The sequence below is a fragment of the Saimiri boliviensis genome, chromosome 12 (genome assembly GCF_048565385.1).
Source record: "Saimiri boliviensis isolate mSaiBol1 chromosome 12, mSaiBol1.pri, whole genome shotgun sequence".
In the NCBI taxonomy this organism is placed as follows: Eukaryota; Metazoa; Chordata; class Mammalia; order Primates; family Cebidae; genus Saimiri; species Saimiri boliviensis.
This window is the reverse complement of record NC_133460.1, coordinates 98042867-98070622: the sequence shown is the minus strand read 5'-3', so window position 1 is coordinate 98070622 and position 27756 is coordinate 98042867. Positions and strand designations below refer to the sequence as shown.

At 46.9% G+C, this 27756-nt stretch overlaps 1 protein-coding gene and 1 long non-coding RNA gene across 2 annotated transcripts in view; one reads left to right on the top strand and one right to left on the bottom strand.

Moving 5' to 3' along the window:
• Window positions 1–24625, bottom strand: part of HABP2 (hyaluronan binding protein 2) — a 36814-nt gene extending 12189 nt beyond the window's left edge. Inside the window, exons 1-5 of the mRNA XM_003922193.4 lie at window positions 24467–24625; window positions 10058–10094; window positions 3348–3464; window positions 1724–1831; window positions 459–575 (exon numbers count right to left, since the gene is read on the bottom strand). Coding sequence (XP_003922242.3) covers window positions 459–575; window positions 1724–1831; window positions 3348–3464; window positions 10058–10094; window positions 24467–24535 — 448 coding nt within the window. The 5' untranslated portion in view covers window positions 24536–24625. The remainder of the gene's footprint in view (window positions 1–458; window positions 576–1723; window positions 1832–3347; window positions 3465–10057; window positions 10095–24466) is intronic.
• Window positions 13201–19497, top strand: LOC141580651 (uncharacterized). Its single transcript, XR_012512936.1, has 3 exons — window positions 13201–13266; window positions 18738–18876; window positions 19011–19497. It is a non-coding gene; the product is annotated as an uncharacterized LOC141580651 (long non-coding RNA).
• Window positions 24626–27756: the final 3131 nt, after the last annotated feature.

The window sequence follows — 27756 nt, the reverse complement described above, 5'->3', positions numbered from 1 at the left end:
TGTCTGAGCTAGGTAGAACCCTGCCCTGCTGATATCCATGGGACCATAAGCAAGTGAGTAACCTGTGTACATTTCAGGTTCATCTGTAAATTCCTCGAGGTGTTTTTGGAGAATGGAAGAAAGAACATAAATTTCCTGAGACAATGCCTGACTCACAGCAGGTACTTGATACATATTAATTCCCTTACTTGGTCCCTCTCAGGAATAGATCAGAACCTACTTGCTGGAAGAGGCGAATTTCAGGATGATTCTTTTTGGTTGGGAAGGGACACAGACCAGTCAATTTCCACTGGATAAAGTCGATCTAGGGATAAAGAACCTTTAGAAATCCTAGGGAAAAGGATCATCTTGGAAGCCTGCCACAAAAACATCAGATGCATCTAGCCTTCCATGCAGAAGGATGCAGGTACAACTTAGGGCACAGAAAGCCTAGCATCGAAGGGGCCTCCACCACTTACCTTCGGAGCACTTGGGACCTGTGTAAGGGTGTTTACAGGCACAGCGGTAGTAGGGAGGACTCTGGGTAATGAGACATTGGCCTCGGCCACATGGGTTGTCCTCGCACTTGTTTTGCACTGTAGGAGATCCATAGAGAAGTGAGGGCAAAGCATAAGACATTATTTGGGGCATATTTTCATTAGAGGGATAAATGTACAGTACAGTGGGAGGTGGGGTTACGGACAGTGGTGTAGTCTTGTCCATGGTCCTGAAATACTGTGCTACGCCAGGACAAAGCTTCTGTTTCATCTTTGAGTCATGGCTGATTGTCTCCCATGTTGCTTCTGGTGCTCATAGTCTTAATTTTTCTATACCAATAAAAACTTTGATAATTGTTACAACTTCACCAGAAGAGGTACAATTTTAATCTCTCCATTTTCTAACTAGCTTCAGAGTCCATTTAAATTTTGTCACTTTTCTGAGAAGTTGAGGAATGAGCCCAGATGCTATGTTTATACTCAATAGCCTCAACTATCCTGAAAATTTATTGAAGAAATTGCATGATTGGAAATGAAAAGAATAAGTGAAGAGGGCACAAAGGGAAGAAGTCAACCACAAAGCCCTACATATACCTAAGACCCTCCACCAAGTAAGACGGTTGCAAGATCAGCCCAAATCCAGGTTTTCTGTAGGGTTAAAATTAGCCCCTAGGAGTCCTATTCCTGATGCTTTATTCCATGGCCTCATGTTATGCCTACAAGAGTTCACTAAAGGCAGACACAGTCAGGATGGCAGAATGAAAGAGCATGGGCCAGAAGTCAGGCACCAGGGCTCTAATTTCTGCTCTACACCTAGCTAGCTGTGTGACCTTGATCAAATGCCCCCTACTCTCTGGGTTTCCATTCTTTAACTGGGTTGGGCCTCATGTGCCCTGAGATCCTTCCTGCTCTCCATTTGAGAACAACATTACTCTGTTGCAGTTAGAACAAACGCTCTAAACACAAAATTCTGAGCTTGGAATACATCTTGGTTAGAGTACAGCTCTTAGCCCCACTCAGCCTCAATCTTCCCATCTGTAGAATGAATGTACTAGTTCCATCTCACAGTGCAGGGGTGAGGATCCAGTGAGAGGCTGCCTGGGACTCTGCAGAGAAATCCATTATGCATGATACAGTATTTGTAGTTACAATCCTTTCCAGGGCGTCACGCAGTGCTTTCTCACACAGAAAGGACTGCCTGTTGTTTAACTCAGAGGGATGAGCGGATTTAGTGACGATGCACTCACCTTTCTGACATTTAGTCCCAGAGAAAGGGTCCAGGCAGCTGCACATGAAGCTGCTCCCGTGGACAAGGCAGTCCCCACCATGTTCACAGGGATTGGGCTCACACGGATCTAAGACACACGGGAAGAAGGCAATGTTGGTAAGGATGGCAGGTGAGAAGCCCCCCAACTTTTTCATCTAATTTCAGTCTCCTGCCACTAAATGAGAGAGTAACTACCTAGCCAGAAACCGGGGAAAGGAGGAAACCATATGTTGTCCTTAAACAGCAAAGAAAACTGCAGTCACCTGACCAGAGAGAGGGATTCAGGTTAGTGAGAGGAGAGGCGAGAGGGAACCATGACTGTCTCCCCTCGGCCTGGCTTAGGATGGGGCCTTTCTCATTGAGAAACTCCCCTTTTCCCTCATCAGTGTTTTTCTCCTCCCAGTCTTGCTGGGAGTGCCACAGGGTCTGTCTCTGATGCTGAAGGTATTTCACAAGCCTGAAGACCTCCCCTACTTCCAGTGCCCAGGGGTGGAGGTCAGGAGTGGGGAAAGAAAACCCACCCCTAATGAAACGCAAGCTTTCTGAACATCAGGAGAGAAGACCAAAGGCAAGAGGGTGACAGAAGAATTGGCGGCGAGGAGGAAATGACCCAGTGGCCTTCATCTTTCTTCAACTACTTGTTCAGTTAGATTTTGTCATATTTCATCTGTGCCTGTGGCTTTTCATGGTTGTCTGAATGGATCTTCCCTTGGGGAATTCTTTATCCTTCTGTTCACACACATTGTTCTTTGGTTCAGGAACTAGGATCCCTGGGCCCTGCTCTTGTTTTGATGGTCCCTTCTGATGTTCCCCCATGCCCTGTATCTTGGCCCTGCCTTCCAGGCCACTTTGCACAGTTACACAGCTTTTATTCCAGCTGCTAAGTGCTTTCCATTCCTTCTCCTGGTTTAGTCACATGGCGTTGCTTGGACCCAGCTTCTTATTTTCCTTTCTGTCCCATTGCTCGGGTTAAGAAGCCACGAAAACAAAATCAAGTGTGGTAGAAGCACACGTGTGTGAATATATACACACGCACATGCACGCACACACACACACACACACACACACACACACACACAATCTAACAGCTGTGGAAAGCGTCTGAAGAGTGAATGGAGAAAGAAAAAGGTGAAAGGGAAGGAAAAGTCCTGGCAAAGGCAGAAGGGAAGGAAAGTCCCAAAGCTGAATGTGCACCTGCTATAGCCCGGTGCTCAAGGCTTACACAGACTTCCTGCATCCTTAAGGTCTGACCTGTAACCTAAGCCATGGGAATGATTTTGAACACGGCTGCTATTCACGGCATCAGGAAACCTGGACAAAGCTGCATTAACTTGATGCATGACCTTGGCCAAGTCAAATCCTCACCTAGCATCACTTACCTCATCTGCCATTTGAGGGGTAGGGCAGATGGTCTCTAAAAACCTCCCCAGTCCTCACAATACATGAATCTAACAGAAAAAAAAAGGCAGTCCAAATAATTTCTTCCATAGCTATTTTACAATGCTGGCCAGAGAGGAGGAGAGAGAGGTCCTTGCATATGGTCCCATGTACACTGCCCTCTGCCCTTCTCCCAAGGGAGTCCCTGAAGGAGATTTGGTACCTACCGACTTGGTCCTCAGTGTAGTACCAGTCAGGATTCTCAGGTTGGGCAAGTGTGCTACTGGTAGTCTCTTCCTGGTCAGAATGCTCGTAGCTTTCATCATAGAGGTCAGGGGTCCAGTCTGCAGGGGTGGGAACAGGACAGAAGAAATCCTAATCATTGGACTCAAATAAGCCAGTGTTTTATTTAGTTAGATACCTTTTCCCTAAAGAATTCAAAGTCCTGCAGGAGGAACCGTGTGTCTCTCCAGCTCTGCACAGCGAGGGGAGTAGAAAGGAGGGCTTACTTGGGGGATGTTATGACCTGGTAAGGTAGTGTTGACATTTAGCAAAGTTGTGAGAACCTGATTGGAAGTTAAGAGAAGAAGCCAAGTGGTGGCTTTCTACTCCCTTGATCTTGGGTAAGCCAACCATATCACTGAGTCTTGGTTTTCTCATCTTTGAACAGCAGGAAGAGGATTGGGACGTAGCATGTCTCCAGGGTCTTACATGAGGTCTGCCTGGGATCAGATCACACTGTATTTGAGTGTCTCGTTGGTTGGCTTATCCTGTGAATAATATTTCTTGATGGGACCTCATTAGTCACTGTAGCTGAATGAAATCAAAGAAAACTCTTCATTTTCCTTTTGATCATGGCATCAAACTACTCCCAAGCAGTATCTATAGAGTCATTTTAGCAGATAATATTTATTAAGCCTTTTCTATGTACCATGCCCTGTGCTAAGCACTTAACATGCATCATTTAACTTCATCTTCATAAAAATATAGGAGATGTATTATTCACTCTAAGCTGAGAAACCTGAGGCTGAAAGAGATTGAGTAAATTGGCCAATGTCACACAACTAACATGAACTAAGGCAGTTTGTCTCTATACAACCCTTATATCTTGCTAGCTCAACCGCAGCACTCAACTGTTTCAGCTGGTGCCTTACATTGCCTCGGATGCTTCCACACTTACCCTTGGGAAAATGTGTTCCACCATCCAAATTGAATATCCAGCCTGCTCATTAGGAATTTCCCAAGGATAACCTTGTAAAAGTCCATGGATTTTGCCTACAGTTGTAACCCTCACACTAGACTGTTCATTGGGGGAAAAAACAGGCATGGGTAAGGGTGCCTGGACTCAAGCTCTTTGCTTTCTGGGGCCTTGGGGGAGATCCTGGTTGGTCTGTGGAAGTTTGGGATTTGAAGAAAGTCAAGCTGACTTTGCTCTCTCCAGCCGGCCGGAGTATGGCAAAGTCGACAAGCTGAAGCCACAAGGAAGCTGTCCAGAGATGCATATGATAATAAGGCAGGAGCAAATGCAGATAGCTGACTTGAAAAGGCACTCCTACGGAGCCCGCTGATGGCTTGGAGGATGGCACTTTACCTAAGCCTGATTATCAACCACATTATCTTACTCGTCTCTCAGTCATTCTGTTGAGTCTTTATCTCTCTGGCTTTTGAAAAATCGACTTTTGCACAATGACTGTTTTATATTTCCCATTAAAATAGAACTATCTTTTTATTTCTTTTTTGAATACGCCAACTCTGGTTTCTTGCCAAAGTTTCACCTCATTTATCACAGTGTCAAGTCAAGACTCCCTTGGCTTGCTCATTATTTCTCCCGAACTGCTTTTCCCCACTACGAAAATGCTCCTGAGGGAGGCCACCTTTCTAGGGCTGAGGATCCAGTTTGAAGATAAGGCCATTGTCTTCCTGGAGCAAATAAAGTTTTCCTCCATCTAGCGTGATAAAGCAGAGAAAGAGAGGGAGAAAGTGAGAAAAAAATGTTTTTCAGAGTTTGACATGAAAGATTTCAAACTGACATTTAGGAGAGGCAATGGGGTTTGGTAATGAGATGACTACATTGCTTATTTATTTCTTTTTCTTTGGAGAATTTATGTTTGTTTTCCCAACAGGTGTTTATAGATAGGTGCTCTTCAGGTTGTTTCTGTAATTTCTCCCATCTCTCCCACAGGTTGGCAGTCAGACTGGCTAATCTTGGTGAGGTCATTAATAATTACTTCTTTTGCAGATATTTAGAAGTGGGAAAGATTCTGATGTAGATGGTGGCTTTTCCACATGACAAGGGATGAATGAAATGTCTGTTAGAAGATTTTGATTTGAATCCAGACCTAGTAACAAGGTCTGCTCACCTCTCAGTGAAGCCAAAAAATAAAATAAAATACATTGGCTTTTAATGTATTCCTGCTAAGCAAGGCTTTCTACTCTCTGGGGCCCAGAGGCCTGAGTCGAGGTAGATAGGACCAACAGAACTCAGTGGCCCCAGATGGCTCGGGTGGAAGAAGGCATCCAGCTGGTGGCTGTGCAAGGAAAGTCACCAAGATCCTTTGCATTTAGGATGGGCAGCCATGTGATTTGAAGATGCTTTATAGGAACATTATCTGGGAGGGTTTCTCCACCTCCAGGCTTAAACCTCATTTTGTCTTTCCCATTTTGTTGGCGCTTAATCCTATTGTCTGCATAAGTAACTTGTCTTATGAACCTACAGTGGACCAAGTATTATGCCAGGTGCAGGATGGCATTGGGGATGGTGGAGAGTTATACAAATAAGAGTAGGATGTGGCTTTGTCCTCAAAGAAGCCTCCAGTCACAAGGTTGGGTGGGGGATGAAGGCCAGCTAAGGAAGGTGATTAAAGGGTAGTAAAGAGGTGAAAGATCTAGGAGTGACCAAGTCTAGGCCTAGTGGCCTCAAGTTCCAGTCAAATTCTGCTTTGGTATGAGACAATCTGATGACAAAAATAGCCTGTGATTCTCCACCCCTTCCTGAACCCACACCCTTTGCAAAGTGACTTTTCAGATTCTCCCACAAGAGATGGTCAGTTTCCCTGCTCCTTAGGTCTGAGTTGGCCTTAGGACGTGCTTTGGCCAATTGCATGTGTGACGGAAGGTCGGTGTGCCAGCTCAGAGCCTGGGCCTTAAGAAGTCTTGTTCTCTCTCACCTCTGTCTCTCCCACTCCTGGACCCCTGTGACTGCCATGTGAACAGTGTGGCCTATTCTGCAAGAGCATACGAGAACACGTGGGCAACAGCTGGCCTAGTGGTCCTAGCTGAAGCCTCAGACATATAAGAAAGGCCAGCCAATGTTCAGCAAGATGAGATGCCAGCCAATCTGCCAGCTGCTGTAGACACACGAGCAAGCCCAGTTAGGATCAACTGAGCCTGATGCAGGCCAGAAGAACTGCCCAGCTGAACCAGCCAAAATTGGCAACTCAAAGAATCATGACCTAAATATATGGCCAGTGGTTTAAGCCACTAAGTTTGGGGTAGTGTGTTATGCAATAAAAACAAACTGACACAAAGGGCTTGATTGATATTAAATTGCCAATAATAAGAATTTTTGCCACAAGAGGATTCCTCCATGGCCCAGTTGGCTGGAGAGTTTTAAGTGTCAAAGCTGGCACCTCTGTCTTGGGTATTTGGTCTATCTTATTTGTTTCCTCCAACTAGATAGTTTCTTAAGCAAGGGCCAATTCCATTCCTCTTTTAACCCCAGAGTGCCCGGCACAAAGCCCTACATGTAGCTAATGTGTGTGATGGACAGATTTATTTTTCCCTTAGCGGCCAAGCCCTTCTGCCTTCTGATTGGCCAGCATGTAGCTTTGCTGGCAAAAAAAAAAAAAAAAAAAAAAAAAAAGATCTCTGCTTAAAGCAGAGCAGATAGGGAATTTCAGTAAGAAACTATGTGAGAAACGTGTCAAATGTACTTGGCCAAGAAAATGCCTGATGAGCTGTGTAGAAATCTAGAAAATCGTCCACATATTTTCTTGGGTAGAGAGGCAGGGCTTGACATAATCTGGTTCCACTGGTGGATTGTAGAAAAACAGTTCAGAGTTAAACACAGATTATCGGTGACTTTCTCTAGGCTACAGAAAAGAGAGGAGCTTTGGGAAAGAAATGGGCAGCTGTTTGAGCATTTTATATCAGGAATAAAAAGAAATTCTTGTGGATCTGTCTAGTTTTCAGAGTCTGTTTCTAGAAATTATCAAGAAGGATGGTGAGAGTATCCTGAGTTGACCCAAATCATCTTAATAATAGATTCTAATATATTGAGTATTTTCTATGTATCAGACACTAAACTAAACAATGTACTAAGTATTTTCTATGTATTAGACACTAAACTAAATAAACAATCATACTTCACCTTAAAATAACCCTATGGCATAGGTATTATTATTCCTATTCTGCAGATAAGGAAAAATGAAGGCCAAAGGAGATGACATCATAACCCAGGCCTACCTAACTCCAAGTCTTATTTGCCTTTTTACGATCCTGGAACCTCTTATAGGTTCAGGTTTCATGAAACTCCGTGGGTTTTAGCTTTCAGGAAGCAATATGCGTTGGGAGACCTTCTTAAGCACGTGCTCCGGGTCCCTTGACCAGGATTAACTCGGTCCATGTTCGGGGTCTCTCGGAAAACACACGGAGTTCCTGTGATGCGGGTTTTGCAGCTGCTCTGGTTAAGGAGCTTGCCAGATGTGTGGAACAGAATCAAAATCCCCGGAATGTCGTCCCTGTTGGCGTCATCCATCACTGTGGCACAGACGGCTCCTCCGAGGGCCTCCCCCAAACCCCAGCCCTGTCGGCCTGCATTTGACGCTTCCAATCTGGCTGGCGGGGCAAGACCAGCAGAGACTCTCGCTGGCAGGCAGTAGGACAGCTGATGGATGGGCTCAGCCTGCGTTGCTGGGCAGAGCCAAGCCAGCTTTGAAGAGACATTTCCAGAGGCCTGCTGGCTGTCGTGGCACCTGCTTTGGGGAGACGGGCAGAGTCTGTGCTGTTTGCTGGCTACCTCCTCTGCCACCCATTGGGGACTGTGGACTGGGCAACTTCTGCTCCGGCAAGGCCCTCCCCATGCGCTGTCTCCAGCAAGACCAACCAAAGAAGCAGCTTGCCCACGGGCATGAGCGCAGCGTCTCCGTCGCCACACTGTTGTCTAGAGCCAGCAGGGAGCTGACAAACACCATCAAAGCGAAACCCCTGTGAGAGGTTAAGTCAGACACTGAAAAGGGATGTTTCTAAACTGAGTCTTCTTTTTACAAAAAAGGCCCAACCTCTACATCTCAGCCTAGTCCCTGGAGGCCACGACACCTAGAGCTGGACTCTGGATCCCAGGAGCAGTCTGCTTCAGGGTCCCTTCATGTATACACCAAACTGTCTGAAGCTGTTGGCAGAGTTCTCGTAGCAGCCAGTTTCTTGAGAGTTTAAGTCAATACTCTTCACTCCCTATAAGTGGTTTTTCAGCCTGTGCTTAAAAAGCCTCCATGATGGGAAACTCATTACCTCCTGAGAGCTCAATGGCCTATTCAGATTTTTGGACAACTCTGATGGTGAGAAAGTTCTTCCTGTTTGCAGATCAAATCTGACCCTGTAGCTCCCAATCTGTTTAATGAAAGTTATAAATCTATGGGCATACAGGCTAACTCCACTCCCTTTCCATGATCTCTGTTCAGTAGGGCCACTGCTTACCGTTGCTCAGTTGTTCACTGCAGAATTCCAGGATGTCATGAACTCACTGAAGATGTCTCTTACGACTTTCTGGCAGCTGGCAGTGAAGTCAAGAGCCCTTGAGTCTTCTGTACTTTTTTCTTCCACTCTGTCACCCCATAGCTTCCACAGCCCCCCCCACATATCTCTAACACTCAGACCCAAGGACCCCCTTCAGTGGTGCCTGAACAATTTGCCCTCAAGGCTAGGGAAGAGGCCACCCTTCTAGCCCCTTGGCCACAGCCCCTCCCTGAACTCCACGTGTGGGTGGTGGTGTGGTCATCAGCTAGGGGATAGCTCTCTGAAAAATGTACCTTTAGAGGAACTGAACTGAGTCATTGAATAATATCCTTTGTGTGTGGAAAGACACAGATTTTTCTCAAAAACCCACACACCATGCTCATATACATTTCTCTTCAACTCCACAAATATCCTTTGAGCACGTGGGGTGGAATGAAGACCTGACCTTATGTTTCTGCCCAACCAGGGCTCTGCTGCTGGAGAATATTGACTGTCAAACTGAATTTGGCCCAGTTACTGCCATTTTTGTGCCAAATAAATCCTTGATTCAAGGTTCAGATGTGACCACAGGCTCCATGTGTTGTCTGCCTGGCTAGGGCGCTCTGTGAATGAGGAGCCTAGATCTCTACCAGTGGGGATGCCGGCCTCTGGCCAGATGGGTAATGAGTAGGATTTTCTCCCCTGGGGCTCAGAGCTCCAAAGGGAGACTTGAACCCAGAGCCAGAGGACCAGGAGTGGATGATGTGGAAGAGGTGGCCCTGCTTAGCCTGGGCACGCTGTGAGCACCAGGCCGAGGACACAGGAAAAGGGGATGGTGAGAGAGTCAGGCATTGTTCCATCTCACCCTCGCTCTGCCTCAGCCTTTCACTTCATCTCAGCCTCCAATTCGCTGTGTGGCCAGGAGAAAGTTGCTTCCCCTTTGTGGGCCTCTGTTTCATTATAAAATCAAGGGTTTTAACTATATAGGCAGTATTTCCCTTGGAATCCTGAGCCTGGGCTCAGCGGTGTCCATGAGAAACTCAAAATTATGTAATGTCTTGTGGGTGTACACATTTTGAAGGCAAGTTCTCAAAGATGCCTATGACACCCTGGAACCAGTTGAAACCTGAGGTCCCTCCAACCCTTCCATACGTAGGCCTCCTTTTCTCCAGCCCAGAACCAGCCTGGGATTGGTGGGAGGCCCCAGGGAGATCAGCACACTCACCCGGATCCAGAGCATCGAATAAAGACATCAGGGAGAACTGAAAAATAAGACAACACAGCAGTTCAGGGTTGAGATGGGTCTCGACTGGGTGCCCCCCTTAGCTGTCAGTCAGAGGGGATCCTATGGGGTGCAGGTGCACTGCGTGCTTTCCGATGGTTGTGAATGGGATGGAGGTTGGAGGGAGGGGGATGGGATCTCTCTGAAGACACCCCACCACCACTGGCCTGTGCCCGCTGAGCACGGCAGCATCGTCCTTCTCCGCAGCAGGGGTGTCGTTTCACTTGTCTGCACCTGTCCTTGCCTTGGAACACGGCTGCCCAGGTACTGGCACGCTCCTCAGTTGCCGTGAGTTTCATCTACTCCCTGCCTGATCACACATTGCTTCCTTTTATGCTTCCAACAACCCTGCAATGAGGCTAGCATCAGCCTTGTTTAGAAATGAGAAAACTTGGACTCGGAAATCACATCGCTGTGGTAGGATTAGGAATGAATGCTGAAATCTAGGTGATTTCTTCAGGTGACAGTTCCTGGGGGTTGGGGATGGACAGATGCTTAAAACTCTCTAGTGGCTTCCCATTGTTCTTAGAATAAAATGCAAACACCTGCCATGACCTACAAGCCTCCTCCCATACTCCTCCCTCCCATTGCCCCTTACTAAGCTTCACGCACACCTGGCTTCAAAACGGCACAAGCTAAATTCCTCCTACCTCAGGGCTTTGGCAACTAGAAGCCCTCCCCCACGACCTTCACTAGGTCTGTTTAAAGATCATCTTCCCTGAAACGTGATGAAATCTCATCAATATGAGATTTCCCCATCCCATTGTTTAGTCACTACACTCGTTCATTCCCTCCGTGAACTTTATCACAGTGCAGAGCTTTATATTTATTTATTTACATGTCACCTGTCTCTTACATCAGACTCTGTCCTCCAGAAAGAAAGGCAGGGATCTTGTTTGTTTTGTCATTGCTGTATTACCCAATACCTAGAATAGAGTTTGGCAAATGGCTCCTCAAAATTTTGTTTTTAATTGTTTCACCTGGGTGCAGGTGGGCTAAGGTCAGAAAGGGCATTAGCCTCAAAAAGGTTTTGTGAATAAATAATAATATAAACAGTTCTGTCAATATGCAGTATCCAACCAGAAAAATTAAGTTTTACTCATTTAATACCTGGAATATGCTCTTTCACTTTAATCAGGGGTCAGCAAACAAAGGCCCTTGGGCCAAGCCTAGCAGTTATGTTTTTGTAAATAAAGTTTTATTGGAAAACAACCATGATTGTTTATGGCTGCTTTTTGTACTGAGAAAGTATAACCCCAAATATTTACTATCTGACCCTTTATAAAGTTTGCTGAACCCTGATTTAAAGAAATGAGAGTTCTACCACTAGACAGCTTTCCCTTTGGGTCTCAGCTGCCAGAAAGCTGAGATCAATGAGATACATCAAGCCAGGCAGTTTGGTAGATTCGCTGCTTCTACCCTCAACAGAATTTGTAATTTTCTGTTTAACTATAGGCTTCCTTACATGATTTTGGGAAGCAGGCAGATGATAAATTAGGAAAGAAAAATAAAAAGAAAGGATGCATCCGGATGTGATGTACTGAGGATGCACAACATCAACAGACAGCATTCTTGGCAAAGTTGCTTGCCCTGAATTTACTCATGAAAAACATGACCGATGTAAACTGTGACATTCAAATTGCAAGGCATTCTACAGAACACCCAGCCTGGCCTCCAGAAAAAGATGCCAACACCATAAAAGGCAAAAAAAGATGGGGGGACTGTATTTTTATTAAGGGACATGGTAACGAAATGCAGTGTGTGACTCTTAATTGGAGCCTGGATTTAAAAACAATGGCATAAAGAACATTGCGTGCTGTGGTTTGTGCTGACTTGGATATTTGACCTGTCCAAACTTCGTGTTGAAATTTGATCCCCAATGTTGGAAGTGGGGCCTAATGGGAGAAATTTGGGTCATGGGGGTAGATCCATTATGAATGGATTCCTGCTCTGACTCAGGGTAAGCAAGTTTTCACTCTACTAGTTCCTAGGAGCCAGTTGTTAAAAAGAGCCTGGCACCTCCGCCCTTTCCTCTTTCCTTCCCTCTTGCCCTATGATCTCTGCACACTGGCTCCCCTTTCGCTTCTGCCATGAGTGGAGGCAGCTTGAAGCCCTTGCCAGAAGCAGCTGCCCAATCCTGGACTTTCCAGCCCTCTGAAGTGCAAGCCAAATAAACCTCTTTTTTGAAAAATAAATCACCCAGCATTTGCTAGTCCTTTGTAGAAACACAAAACGGACTCAAGACACTGCAACAAGTGGAAAATTTGAATATAGATGTATTAGACAGTATTACTGTGTCAATGTTGACTTTCTTGAAAGTAAACAATGGTATTGCAGTTCTATAGGAAAATGTACTTATTTTTAGGAGACACATGGTGAAGTATTTACAGTGATATCTGCAATTTACTTGCAAATGATTCAGCAAACAGACAGAACAACTATACACACACACACACACACACACACGGAAGAATGAGAGACACAACTATGACAAAATGTTAACAATTGTGGCATTTATCTGGATGAAGAATATTCATTGCATTATTCTTCCCACTTTTCTGTAGGTTTGAAAAATGACAAAATAGCATGTTGGTAAGGGGAAAGGAATGCAAAGAAAGGAAGAGAGGCCATTTGTTATCTGGGAATGTGCCTCTGTCTAACCGCCTCCTGGCTACCTCCCGCAACCGCTGTTTCTGCAGGCAGTGAGATGTGATCGGTCTTCTGTTTGGGGGATGATGGTGGGGATTAGTAGTGGGGAGACCTGGCAGAGGAAGTCATCTCAGGCCTTAGGGGTGCTCCTGGGCCTACGGCACTTGAACAAGGAATGCCAGAAATGAGCACCTCTGGGGGTGAATGCCAGAGAGAGGCCATGAGGGGACCCTAATATGGTTTGGCTGTGTCCCCACCCAAATCCCACCTTGAACTGTAGCTCCCATAATTCTCATGTGTCATGGGAGGGACCCTGTGGGAGGTAATTGAATCACAGGGGGCGTGTCTTTCCCGTGCTGTTCTCATGATAGTGAATAAGTCTCACGAGATCTGATAGTTTATAAAGGGCAGTTCCTCTGCACACACTGTGTTGCTTGCCACCATGTAAGATGTGCCTTTCACCTTCTGCCATGATTGTGAGGCCTCCCCAACCATATGGAACTGTGAGTCTATTGAACCTCTTTTTCTTTATAAATTACCCAGTCTCGGGTATGTCTTTATTAGCAGTGTGAAAACAGACGAATGCAGTAAAACCTCAAGGACAAAGGTCACCCCTCCTTCAGTCTTGCCCTCATCACCGCCAGTCAGCTGGGCCTCACTCCTGGACCTTGCTCCCTGCCTTCGCCCCACTGAGTCATCCTCAGGGCAGGGCTTAGCTGTTCAGACCTGTCTCCACCCAGTCCTGAGGAGATTCCCTACGAATTATTCTCTTTGAGCTGAACAGGGTGGGTCATGCCCTTAGAAGTGGGCAGAAGGCTGTGGGGGCCATCGTTCCTCAGGGCCCAGCATGGAAGGGCCCTCCAGGACCTGGGCCTGGGCCTGGGCCAGCACTGCACCTCCTGGCTCCAGCCGGAGCCTGAGGGACAGCCGGGTGCCATGCTGCTTACAGCCAGCAGGTGGCAGACGTGCCCTTCCTAGAAGCTGGCGCTCAGAGGGAAACCAAACAAAAAGCAAGCCGAGACTGCCGGTCTTGGGTCTCAGGGCGCCTGAAGCTGATGTGCAGTTTGGGCTGCCTGTCAGGGGGTTGCCGGGAAGCAAGTCACTCGTTTTGTGACTCACAGTGTCCACCTGCAGAGAGGGGCCGTGGTGCAATGTGGAAACTGGTAGCCCCAGCGCCGGGCTGGATATCTGGGGACCAAAGACCAGGCTGATTGTGGGTTACTTATGCCTGCATCTGGATCCCTGAAACTCACTTGGAGGATGGCGGGTGGGAAGGATGGACACAGTATTTGCCTCCTTTCATCCCGTCATTCCATGAACTCTTCCCCCAGAAACAAGGAAATAATAGAGGATCCTTCACTCCTGGGACTTGCACACCCAAAGAGAAAGAACGATGCAAGAGTAGGAGGAAGAGATGAGTGGAGAGGAGAAAACTGGGATCTCAGTTCACATCCCCTAAGAGCTGAAAATGTGCCGACAACAGTGCTAAATACCGTCCGTGCGTTTTGTCTTGTTTGTGGCACCCAATACTTCCTGATTTAGGTATTATGATTATGTCTACTTTAGAAGTGAGGTTTTCAGATATTAAGTTGTCTAAAATAACTAGGAAATGCTGGAGCAGGACAGGAACGCATCAGTCTCACGTCAGAGTCCTTGCTCTTAGTCACTAACGCCACGAGGGACCAGGAAGCTGGCACGTGCAAGCAGTACTAAAGTGAGGATGGAGGGAACAGACAAGCTCCCTGACCTGAAGGGAGGCAGGTGTTGAGCTAGGTTCAAATATCAGGGGTGCTGTTCCTGGAACGCTTTATAAAAAGACCTATCTGTGGGCTGGGTGCAGAGGCTCACACCTGTAATATCAACACTTTGGGAGGCTGAGGCGGGAAGATCACTTGAGGTCGGGAGTTGGAGACCAGGCTGGCCAACATGGTGAAACGCCGTCTCTACTAAAAATAAAAAATTAGCTGGGCGTGGTGACAGGTGCCTGTAATCCCAGCTACTCAGGTAGCTGAGGCACAAGAATCACTTGAACCTGGGAGGTGGACACTGCAGTGAGCTCAGGTTGCACCACTGCACTCCAGCCTGGGCGATAGAGTGAGACTCTGTCTCAAAAAAAAAAAAAAAAAAAAAAGCTTATCCGAACTGGCCTAGGCCTGGCAGGTTACAGAGAGGGCCTACTTGACCCCAGTGACAGCTAGAGAAAGTACAAAAGTCAGACAGAGCCTCAGCCAGCATGCTGTGGTAAACACATCTTAACAAACATCCCCACCCAGATCAAGAGGCATGCAAGCCACAGCACGCTTCTCCCAACACGTCCATTCCTAGTTTCAACAGGGCTGAGACAGCATGTGCTCCCAGCTGAGCCATCTTCTCTGAGAGGGTGGACACTGATGCTTCTGCACATGGAAAGGCAGCTGCTTTGCAGTAAATTTAGAAAGACCATTCTAGATCCAGTTACCGCTTCGTCGACTCCACACTTTGGCTTTCCCAGTGGATCCCTGGCTCAGGACACGGACCTTCTCAAGCTTAGGAGCAGGCCCTCAGCGATGCTAAACTCTCTAAGCCACCAGAGTCTCAAAGTCTGGTGTCCTCCAGGTTAAGGTTGGTTAGGGAGGAAGGCAGGGAGAGAAGAATCCTGTGTCTCCGAGTCTCACTGATTTATAGTGTGATCTCCTTGAGGGTGGGGTGCACGTCCATCTAATCTATTTTGTCCTATCTTTAATCCATTAACCCAGTGATTATTTCAACGAAGATTCTTCCTCTGCCTTCCAGAATTCCAAAACTTCTGGAAGACAAAACAAAAAGCCTAAAAGTCTGAGTTGATGTGTTCCAGGAATTTGTTGATGGAAAATGTTCTCAGAGGGATTTGGTGGGATTAGGAGGCAGTGACGGGGAAGATGGGGCTAGATTTGTCTTGCCAGGACAGAATGAACTGAGTGGAGACATTTTCTGCTTGCTGGGTAAAAGGCTGGGACTCTAATCACACCTTCCTTAAAGGTTCTACCCTATACCTGGCGGTAGACCACGTGTTGCCAACCACCAGGGAGGGATTGCGTTACTCCCAAGGGCAGCTGGGGTGGGGAGACTTCTGCAGCATGGCTGTAGTTGAGGCTGCAACCGCTGGGCTGGAAGGTGGGCAGGGACAAGTGTGTACAGTTCAGCGGGGCCAGTCCCACTGCTGGGCAAAGAGCTCAAGGCCACAGCGAGTAGCAGAGGTGGCAGAGGGCAGGGGCTGCCAGTGTCCAGGCCAAGTGTGCTTCATGCTGTTCTGCTCTGACTCCTGCTGCAAAGATAAGCAATGTCATTTCAGCCTGAGTTGAAATCATCACTGGATTAAAGATATGACAAAATAGACTAGACCTATATGCTCCCCACTCCCAAGAATATTACACTGTAAATCAGTAGGACTCAGAAACACGGGCTCCTTCTCTCTCTGCCCCTCCCTGACTTTCTGTCTCACCAATTTTATCCTAGAAGACACCAAGATGAGCAGTTGTGCCAAGCCACTCAGTCCTTTTATTTGAAAACAGTGGTAAAACACACAGAACATTACATGTATCGCTGTGACCCGTTTGTAAGTGTACCGTTCAGTGATACTAACTACATTCCCAATGCTGTGTACCCATCACACTCTCTGCACCCCAAACTTTCTCATCATCTGCAACGTAGACTGTGCCCATCGAACAGTAACGCTTCTGTCCTCTTCTCCCTCAGCCCTGCTCACCTCTGTCCTGCTTTTTGTCTCTCTGCATTTGGCAATTCTGGGTACCTCAGGTAAGCGGAATCCTACAGCACTTGTCCTTCTGGGACTGCCTTAATTTCACTGTGCATCGTGTTTCCAAGGTCTTGCTGGTAGCTTGTATCGAACTTTCCTTCCTTTTTATAGCAAACTACTATTCCATTGTTTCTATCTGTCTAATCACATGTTGTGCACGCCTTTGTCTCTCGACAGACATGGGTTATTTACACCTCTTGGCTATTGTGAGTAATACTGGTAATGAACGTTGGTGTACAGGTTTCTGTTCAAGTCTCTGCTTTCAGTTCTTTTAGATATATACTTAGATGCGGAATTGCTGGGTCCTGCGGTAGTTCTGCGTTTAACTCTGTCAGGAACCCCCACACTGTTTTCCACAATGGCTGCATCATTTTACATCCCCACCAGCAAGGCCTGAGGGTTCCAATTTCTCCACATTCTCACACATACTTGTTATTTCCCATTCTTTCGAGATAGCCATCCTAACAGGTGTGAAGTGACGCCACTCTGACCCTTCCTGACACAGGAATCTTGCCCTTCTTGCTTCTGCACACGTTGCTCAATGCCATCTCAAGACGGGCAGGTTCACTGCAGCTCTGCTTTCACCTGAAGCTCAGGGTAAGGGGACAAAGACTCTCACAGGGAAATGAAGCCGAAGGAGAAGGCGGTGGCCAGCAGTGCCTGTGGGTGGTTTCCTCCCTGAGCACCTGGGTGAAGCTGTTAACTGGACCACAGTGATGAGTCAGGAGCCACCATAGAGAGGAACTGGCTTGGACCCTTCATGTGCAGAGGAGGAAGCTGAGGCCCAGCATGGTGAAGTGGCTTGTGTAAGAACATGGACGCACTGGGACAGGAGAGGGACTCAAGCTCGGTCTCCTGGCTCTGACACCAATCACCTGTGCCTGGCTCAGAGGGACTCTGTGCAGCTTCCCCGCTCTAAAGCCCAGAGCTGGCCACTCAGACCCTGCCCAGTTAAGGGTTGAGCTGCAGCTTCCTGTGACAGTGGTAGGCAAGATGGGACAGAGGCAAGGGGCAGAAAGGGAAGAGTCCCATTTGTGCACCCTGGGAATTTCCATTTTAAAGACATTGGTTCCGAAACCTCAATGTGCATAAGAATTGTCTGGGAAGCTTGATAAAAATACAGGTGGCTGGGGCCCACCATCCGAGGTTGTACGTCCATGGGTCTGAGGTGGGCCGGGAACACGGTGCCCAGGTGATTCTGCCTTTGGCCACACGTTGGTTTTACCAAGCTCTCTTGGGTGTAAAGCTTCTGGCGGAGGGGACTCAGGGCCTATCTTTGTTCCTGTGCAAGTTGTTGAGTCGCTCTGTGCCTCAGTTTCCCCAATGGTAAAAGTAAGACAATGCCAATGTTTTATTCAAGGAACTTTGGCTGCTCAGGAGGAGTATGGCATTTGCAATGATTACTCTGCAGCTGAGCACTTGGTGAGAAATATCTGTACAAATGGCTCATCCCAGGGACTTGGGGCAAGTAGATGGTGGTGGAGGGGAGCTTTGAAGGTTAGGGAATGAGGCCATCCAAGACAAGGTTACTGGGTAAAAATCCTGGATATGGTAATGCTCTTGGAAGGCCTTTCATAAGTAAGCGAAGGCCAGGCGCAATGGCTCACGCCTGTAATCCCAGCACTTTGGGAGGCCAAGGAAGGTGGATCATTTGAGGTGAGGAATTTGAGGCTGGCCTGGCCAACATGGTGAAACTGCATCTCTACTAAAAATACAAAAATTAACCAAGTGTGGCGGTGGGTGCCTGGCAGGCTCCCAGCTGCTCAGGAGGCTGAGGCAGGAGAATTGCTTGAACCCGGGAGGCAGAGGGTGCATTGAGCCAAGTTCACTCCATTGCACTCCAGTCTGGGTGACAGAGCAAGACTTTATCTCAACAACAACAACAACAAAAAGACAAGCAAGTAGACAAAACCAAGTGCAGCAGATTGTGGGGCCTGCCACATGGGAACAAACCTCCACGCTTCCCTTCTTGGTCAGGCATCCCCAGCGAGTAGCCCAGGGCTTCAGGATGGTGACCCCCCCACCTCCCGCTGGGCACCACCTCTGCTGAAGCTGTGCTCAGTCCTGCGCTTTTCAAGGCATCAGACCTGAACCACCAGCGGTACCTGAGTTGATTGAGGTGGTGCCTAGCCAAGACGTGAAATAACAGCATTAGAGTAAAACAGAAAACACAGCATGAGAAAGTCTTTATTTTCTCAGGTTGACCGTCAAGCCTTCCACTACCACCAAGGGGAAGGACTAGGGGGTGCTGGTGTCTCTATCCTCTGCCTCCTGCTGATCTTCCCTCTAAGGACTCAGAGCTTCAGTTTCAGAATTTCAGCATGTCAGCGGCAGCCAGGTAGAACTCAGTGACATCACTTAGCTTTCTTTGTACTAATGACAGTTTCCTTTAGAACTAAATCAATTTTGGTAGAGAAAAGGTGAGTCTTTAACAAAAGTGTTAAGTAACTTATCTGGGCTTTGTTTTGGCAGAATTTCTGAAGAGATGGATTCATTCATGACCGGAAGTTTTGAAAACACCAACGAACTGGTTAGCTATCTGGCAAGACTCACTCCTTGTGGTGTCAGAAAGCAAAGCTCTGGGGCTATTGAAGGAGCCTTCGGGTCAGGTGGGAGTGGCGTTGTCTTCTGCAGGAAGCTAGAGTCAGGCTGCTGTCCAGTTTGACATCTTTGATACCACACAGAACGGTCTTGTTTGTCTTCGAGCAGTGCCAGGCGTGATGATCTCAACCACAGTGCTTATGAGTATAGAACTTGGCATTGAGCAGACCTTGAGTCCCAGAGCTGTAAACTCCCAGAGGTGTCATCTTGGCTAGATGGTTTAACTGCTCTGTGCTACGTTCTTGTCTGTGAAATGAGAATGACATGGGTCCCTACCTCACAGGGTTTGGGGGAAGCTTAAATGAGATAATAAGCATAAGGCATGCCTCACCTGGTATACGTAACGACAATAAATGGTTGCTGCTGATATTTATTATTATGATTACTCTTATTACTACTATTATAATTAGCCACTGTTGTCAGTGAGTTTGTTTTGTATGTTTTCTTTTCTTGGAGTGCGCCCGTGCCGGAAGGGTTGACTAAGGAGAGCTTACGCAGCATCAACTTTTCCTGGAATTTGTTTGCGGGTCACAGGCATGGCGCACCAACCCCTCCCCACTCCATCTTTCCTGGGATCTTTGCCAAGTCCTAAGCCAGGAAACCTTGTTATATTAATTATGAAGCAAAAGCATGTTTTATTTAAAATCCTGGCTGCCGAATATTCTGCCATGCTGTTTCTCTGTGACAGCAGAATTGCTCTTGCATTTGGGAAACTCTAATGAATTTAAAATATAAATATACCCGTGCCTATATACACATGTGATTTCCGCGACCTCACTTCCCTAAATACCAGTGTACACCGCTAAAGGTGATGAGTTGGACCTGTGCTTTAGATCAGTTAAAAAAAAAATCTGTAAGAATTTGCAGTGAAATTCAGTCCCTCCACTTTCCCTAAGACTGTGTAGATGGCAGTAAGAGGGAGGAATGTCTCTTCAGTCTCTTCTAGGCCTGAAAGGGACCTGGCATTCTGGAGGCTTTGAAAAAAGTGGCTTCCGTCCTCCTGTTCAAGGCCTTGTTTGGTCCTGGAGCCCATGCAGGCGTGCGTGCTGGAATTAATCGGATGCTGAACCTGGTCACTTGCCCATCTCAGACTGGCCCTGAGAAGTCAATATAAGCAATAACCAGACAAGTGCACTAAGGCAGAACCAGGCAGACAGCACACACTGGCCAAGAGGAAGGGTTCTAGAGAGTGTGGGGGCCAGGCATGAAGTCTCTTACCTGTCATCCCAGCACATTGGGAGGCCAAGGCAAGAAGATCACTTAAGGCCAGGAGTCCAATATCAGCCTGTGTAACACAGTGAAAACAATTCTCTACAAATAAATAAAGGGGGTGGGGAGCGGAGAGAGAGAGAGAGACAGAGAGAGAGAGAGAGAGAGAGAGAGAGAGAGAGACAGAGAGAGACAGAGAGAGAGAGAGAGGACTAGCAGGATCTGGGAAACTCAAGCTTCTTTTTTTTTTTTTTAACTTTTTTTTTTTTTTTTCTAGATGGAGTCTTGCTCTGTTGCCAAGGCAGGATGCAGTGGTACCTTCTTCGCTCACTGTGATCGCCACCTCCTGGGCTCAAGTGATGCTCCTGCCTCAGCCTCCCAAGTAGCTGGGACTACAGACATGTACCACTACACCTGCCTAATTAAAAAAAATTGGTAGAGATAGAGTCTCGCTATGTTGCTAGTCTCAAACTCCTGGCTTCTAGCAATCCTCCGCTCTTGGCCTCCCAAAGTGCTGGGATTACAGGCATGAGCCACCACGGCTGGCCTCAAACTTCTCCTAATAACAGAAGCAGTGGCTACCCCTTCCCATGGTGCCAGCCAAGAATGTGAGCCCAATGCTACTCACATGTCTGATTTTCAAGAAAAGCTGGGAATATTTATGAGAAATGTTCTGCGTTCTGATTTTCAAATGTAGCTAAGCAATTAAAATAAAACTAAAATACTCTTCCAGTCAATCTTCTTCTATGTACCAAATTGAACCTGAGCTGTGAGCATAGTAGAGTTCAAGCTGCCAGTTTGCAACTTCCAACCTATGCAAACTTTTTTTGTGGCTCTACACCTGGGAAGATTCTAGAGTTCTAGGGTTTTCAAAGCCCAGAAATGTAAATATGGTTTTAATTGAAGGCGCCTCCTTTGTGGGGGAGGGGAGAAGCCATTGCCTTTCCTCCTTCCTAGGGACGGGCTGAGGTAAGTGGGCAGGTTTGACAAGCATTGTCCTCTGGAGAGGTCAGATTTGGAGAGATCGAATTCCATTATGACTGAGCCCAGCTGGGCCCCAGATCACTCTAAGAATCCCAGCAAGAAGAGATTTCTAAGACAGTCCCTGCCTTTCTTACAGTTAAGCAGACCTCCCGTGATGAACGTGGAGTCAGACAGACCTGGCCCCAATCCTGGCTGGAAAGTCAGTTTAACATCTCTGGGTTTGTATCTCATCCCTAAAACAGGGATAATGATACCAGGCTGTGCTGGACAAGGTGCTCAAAACTGATTAGGTTAAAAAAAAAAACGAATCTCGACAAGGACAAGAAGGCACAATGAGTGGTGTCCTGGAGTTCACAGCAGTGATTTTTGACCCGTATCTCTTGGGCTTGTGGATATCGGAATAAAAATCTCCATGAAGGATGATTCCAAAGAAGAGTCCTCATGTGCTACATGTTCTGAATTCAGGAGAGAGTACCTGGGCATCTTTCCAATGAACAGTGATTGCAGATCTTATAGCTGCTTTTTTTTTTTTTTTTTTTGAGATGGAGTCTCACTCTGTCACCTGAAGTGAAGTCAGTGGTGTGATCTCAGCTCATTGCAACCTTCGCCTCCTAGGTTCAAGTGATTCTCGTGCCTCAGCCTCCCGAGTAGCTGGGATTACAGGCACCTGCCATTACACCCAGCTAATTTTTTGTATTTTTAGTAGAGATGGAGTTTCACCATGTTGGCCAGGCTGGTCTTGAACCCTTGACCTCGTGATTCACATGACTCCACCTTCCAAAGAACTGGGATTACAGGCATGAGCTACTGCGCCTGGTCATAGCTGCCTTTCTTTAGAGTTTCAGAGATACGTGGAGTCCATTACGCTCCACCTAGCAAACATGTGCCTAGTCTAAGAGCCTCCTTTCCCTACAGGAAGGGCCATGCCCCTGAAGCTGCACAAACCAAAGAAATCTCATCTTCACCCAGAGCCCCAGACAGGAGACTTGGGCCACACAAAACCAGTCTGTCATCTAGAGCTCACTTCTGCCACTCATCAGCTATATGATTTGGGGCCTGGTCAGTTTCCCAGCCTCGTTTCTGTAAAATGGGAACATGGTTAGACTTACTTCTTACGGTCCTTCCAGAGAGAAACCAATTCATGGAAAGTTCAGGGCCTAGCACTCAGGACTCCTCATTAAATGGTAGCAGTTAGTTATGACTTTTAGCTGTGTGGGGCTGGAGAGGCCACCCAGCCCAGCTGGCTATGCGGCTTCTTCAACCCCCATGATGCCCCAAACCCTCCCAAGCATCTGAACGACTTGGCCACTTTCCCCTGATGTTCGTGTGACGGCCTGTGGAACAGAAGCCGCCTTCCCGACCACCTGTCTGGCACACATCTGGGGTAAGAAAACATTCCAAAGCCCCGAATCCTCTCTTTGGAATTGACTAAGCTCATTGCCTGAAGGCTAACTCTCATATTTTCTCTTTTATCCATTATTGACTTATAATTTCATCGCTAACCCTAAAAATTCACTGGGGTTTGCAAAAAAGGGATTTTTCGGGACCATTATCCTTTTGTGGACTTCAAACAGACTGTGTCAATGTTTCTCCTTGCCTGCAAAGTTTAGGATCTAATTCTTTCCGACTGGTACGTTCTCTGGGCCCTGCGTGGGCCGCTGATGATTTATCCTGCCTTTCTCTAGACCTGTGGTATTTCTGCTGTGTCTCGGCCTCAGACACCCAACAAGCCATCAAATGATATAGGGGCTTGACAACAATTTGTAATTACAGCACACACACACACACACACACACACACACACGTCATGATTTGAAAAGAAAACACTTTCAGAAGTGGGTCACTTGGCAACTTAATACAGAGCTAAGACAGGCGTCTGAGCACAGTTTACGGAAAAGAAAGGAGAAGCTATTGTTTTAAAAACCTGCTAATCAGCAAACCTGTCACTTAATCTGCTCCCTTCAGGACATGGTCTGTGAAGTGAAATGGAGAACAAAATGCAAAGGTACTTCATAAGATAAGAGGTTATGACTGCTATTTCCGTTCTCACCCTCCACCCACTTTCTACTGCTCCTCCCCAGTGAAGGGGAGCATTCTGATTTTTAGAGAGAAGTTGCGTTCATTCTTGACCTTTTAAGGGAGGAGAGCTCTCGCTTACTTGCAAGTCACATGCATGACTTCATTTAACTGTGGCCCTCCCCAGATCTATGAAAGATTAGCGCTTGATTCGCGGAAGAGAACACCGGGGCTCAGAGAGATTATGCTCCTTGCCTATCATTCCACAGCTAGAACGTGGCAAAGCTAAGATTCAAACCCTGGCTCCAAAGCCCGCATTCATGCCTCAGACCACAACCAGCACAGAACCCCCAGGAGACTCTACTTCTGTGCAAGGCTGTCTTTCACATGCCCACAGAGATCAGACACTCTTGGACCACAACAGCACGCAGAAGGAGCTAACATCTTGACAACTCACCTGCTCCCAAAGATCCTGAGTTCGCCATTCAAGAGTCTCTGATAGCACTTCCCTTCCCTGTTCGTTGCAGCCTCCCCTGGCCCTCTGCTCACCCTCTCTGCCTCATCCACTGCTGTCATGGGAAAAAGGAGACAAAGTACTGACCACAACGCTTCTCCCAAATCCAAACCATTTATGCAGACCCATTGCCAGGATCGTTTGCAGTCAGCAGGCTTCTTCTCGAAGGCCACAGAACATCGGTTCTTACCCTAATGTCAGCCCCAAATTGCTGGAAAACTCTATGTGTCAGCACAAGTAGATAGGTGTATTTTTCTGCAGAGAGAGTTTATGGCTTTCCATGGCTTCTCAAAGGGGTCTATGAGATCCGTGACAGATTATAGCCCATGCCCTCGGGCACATCGTCTTGCCCCAGTCTCCTCTTGTTGGAATGCATTCATGGAGGCTCTGCTCCAAGATGGCTCAAGTCAGACACCTGTTCCCATGGGAGTGGTTGCTCAAAAGAAACCAGGCCAGAGGCCTGCACTGGTTCTTAAACTCAGAACATATCCAGCTTAGCAACTCCAGCCTTTCACACTGAAGTTTCTCAGCGCTTCCAGCCTAGCTTGGTCCTCCTAGTAACTTCAGAGCCTCTCAACTACAGATATTAGAAAAGAACACTTACCCCAAAGGCTGTCTTTCCCACCAGAGCCATTAACAGCAGAACATGGAGATCAGACATCCTGGCAAACATCTTTGCAGTTTAAGGACTTGTGTTTTGCTCTCAATACAATTTCTTTTGCTGTCTCTGCCTTTAGGGGGGAAAAATGTCAGTCTCCAAGGATTCAGGAACAAATGAAGAGGATGGAAATTATTAACTAGGCATCAAATACTGTTTAATGTTTTGCAAACCAACTATCTTGATTAAACAAATGGCAACTTTGGGGCTGGGCTGAGTCAGAGTCACGAGGCGGTTTCTCTTCTGGGGAGAAAGTCTCCAAAGAAAGTAGCTGACATCAAGAGCTCCCTGGCTGCATGGTGCACATGGCAGCTGCTAGGTGTTTCCGTGCTGAAGGCCTGGCAGTTTAACTAGCATCCCAGCTCCAGGATAAAAGATCAGGTGAAGCCTGTGCCACAGGCCTCTGCCAGTGCTGATTTGAGCAGAATGTTAATAGACTTCTGGTTCATCAAATCTCAAACAGAATTAAGGCATGGATGGCCTTCTAATAACATCACACTTTATATTCATGAGAGATAAATTAAAGGATGCAAAACTGCTATTGACAAACATTGATTCTGGGTCCTTTGAAGTGTTGCCCACTGTTGCTTGTTGGCTTCCAAAGTTTTCTTTTAAACTGCATTACGTAAGGCTTTTACTTTTTAATTATTTTTTCCCCTTTCGTTGGAGTCTTTCTTTCATCAAGGGAAGGGGAAAAAAAACCCATGGTGTTTGTATTTCAGGACAATTGTTTCCTATGTTCCTTATTTAGCTATGCTGGTTACAGGTAGGGCTCTATAAAGCAGCAATTGCCTATTAAGCATGGGTTCTCGTGGACACAATTGAGCTCCTTAATAGGCATGGTCTTGATCTCCTGCAAACAGCTGACTGCCCACAGCAATCTATGTCTGGGTTCCAGGAATCCTCCGGATCTGAGTCATAAATCCAGGTTCTGAAACGCTGCTGCCAGTGGAGGCACATGCTCACCTGCGCCCTCCGCCCAGCCCTTCCCCCATCTGCCATCCCTGTTTGGCACGTGAACTGCTTCAGTGGCTGCACTTTTTCTGAAAGCCGAGTTGCTAGCGGGGGAGGGCCCCACCGGTCCCAGCCCAGAAGAATCTCCCAGTCACCAGATGAGCCTTGAAGGACTGGCCAAGTCCTGCCATTTTACCCACAAAATAACTTTCACGTTATTTTATTTTCTCCACATATTTTTGTCTCCATCCTATTTTAGGCAGCCATCAACTCCCTGGTCCCTCCTGCCTCCCTCCCCCCACCACTGCACCATCAACATCCACCTGATCCCTTCCCCTGGCCACTGCACCATCAACATCCACCTGATCCCTCCCCACCACCACTGCACCATCAACATCCACCTGATCCCTATAACACATGATAACACATGTCCATGCCAGTAGTCCGTTTTTCTTTATTGTTACTATTATTATTAATTTTGAGATGGCGTCTTCCTCTGTCACCCAGACTGGAGTGCACTGGTGCCATCTCAGCTCACTGCAACCTCCACCTCCGGGTTCAAGTGATTCTCTTGCCTCAGCCTCCCAAGCAACTGGGACTACAGGTGATGCCACCATACCTGGCTATTTTTTTTACATTTTTAGTAGAGACAGGGGTTTGCCATGTTGACCAGGTTGGTCTGGAACTCCTGACTTCAAGTGATCCCCCCGCCTCAGCCTCCCAAAGTGCTGGGATTACAGGCATGAGCCATCTCACCTGGCCATAGTCCCTTTTTCTAGAAAATTCTTCTCTAGCTTTACTCTGTCCATCTCCCAATCCTTATGACAACCATAAATCTATCAACTGGAACCCTGCGCACTCTTGAGCAAGCTAATTTAATTACCTCTCCCAGTTAATGCATCTTTCAACTCTTAGCCCAAGCATTCCTTCCGCAGAAACCCTGCATGCATTTCTTCTTCGCAGCATTTATCAAGGTCATAATGTCACATCTGTATTGCTATTTCATTAATATTTGTTCCCCCATGGCCCTCAATAGACTGAAAGCTCAGGAGAGCAGGCACTCTGTTTCGATCACTATGGCATCCTTGCATGGATGCCCAGCACCAGATAGGCGCTCAATAAGTTTATGTTGGATGGAATGAACAAATGAATGACCACTTTATTAATGTGAGGGTTGGACATGTTATCACCAGGATGCCTTAGATAGCATAGCCAACTCAATAGGAAAAGAAAAACGATGTGAAAAACTAAACGCATTTGTGAATTTTAAGCACGCTTCAACTTATTCATGAACACTCTATTAATATTCATCAAATACTTACAGAGGCTCTGCTGTGAGCCAGGCGCTGGCAATGTGGGGATGAAGGAGGCAGATGTGAACTGGTTGAGGAGAACGGCAGACAGTGAAAAAGTAAACCGTTCATTTTAGTTAGTGTAGTCTACAAAAAAGAGTGAAACAACGTGATGGAACAGAAATCCTCATGGGCAGGAGGATGGGAGGTGGCCACGGTGACATGGTGGCTAAACGGGACATTGGTGAGGTGCTAAGGATTTTGCTGGTGGTCACCTGATCCCAGAGCAAGGGCCAGAGAGTCAGCACTCGTGAGGACTTTGCTGGAGGCTTCACAGTGTTTGTACAGATGGTAAAAAACAAAAACGGAAATGTTCAGGCAAGCCAAATCACTGAATCACTCATGTGACTCAGGCGTCTCTTTTCCCTCCACTGCCTCGTGTGGATTAGTGACCTTCTGACTTTGTGGAGAGATTCCCAGAACGCAAGGCAGAAGCTTTTCTTCCTGTGTCAACAGGAAGTGACCTGGTGAGTTTGCTGTTCATCTTTGTAATCGGATTAATTTCCCTGACATGTAATCTCTTTATTTCAAACAAAAAGGGAACAATTTTGCTCTTTTTGTAATAACAGCAGGCCTTCCACATATTGTCTCTGATTCCTCCTAAAGTTTTGTTATCATGACAATGTGAAATCGAATAAATTTCTACACTTAGCCCTAAAGGAGAGAATTCTCTAAAAGATACTTAATCTTTTTAATTTAGAAGAAAAAAGAGTCTGGCTTATCAATGTAGTATGTGTTTATCTGGGGAGTTGGAACTAACCTAGCTGAGATCTCTGGTTTTTCAATCCAAACACAAAAGCTTTAGTGCTCATCCAGGTGGGGGTTTCAGATGTTATCAAGTTAATCTGGTCTCTCTGTTCCCTGGGTGACATTTTCTCACGTGTTGGGTTACATGCTGCTGGAGAGAGCCCCTGCCCTACACGGGAGGCC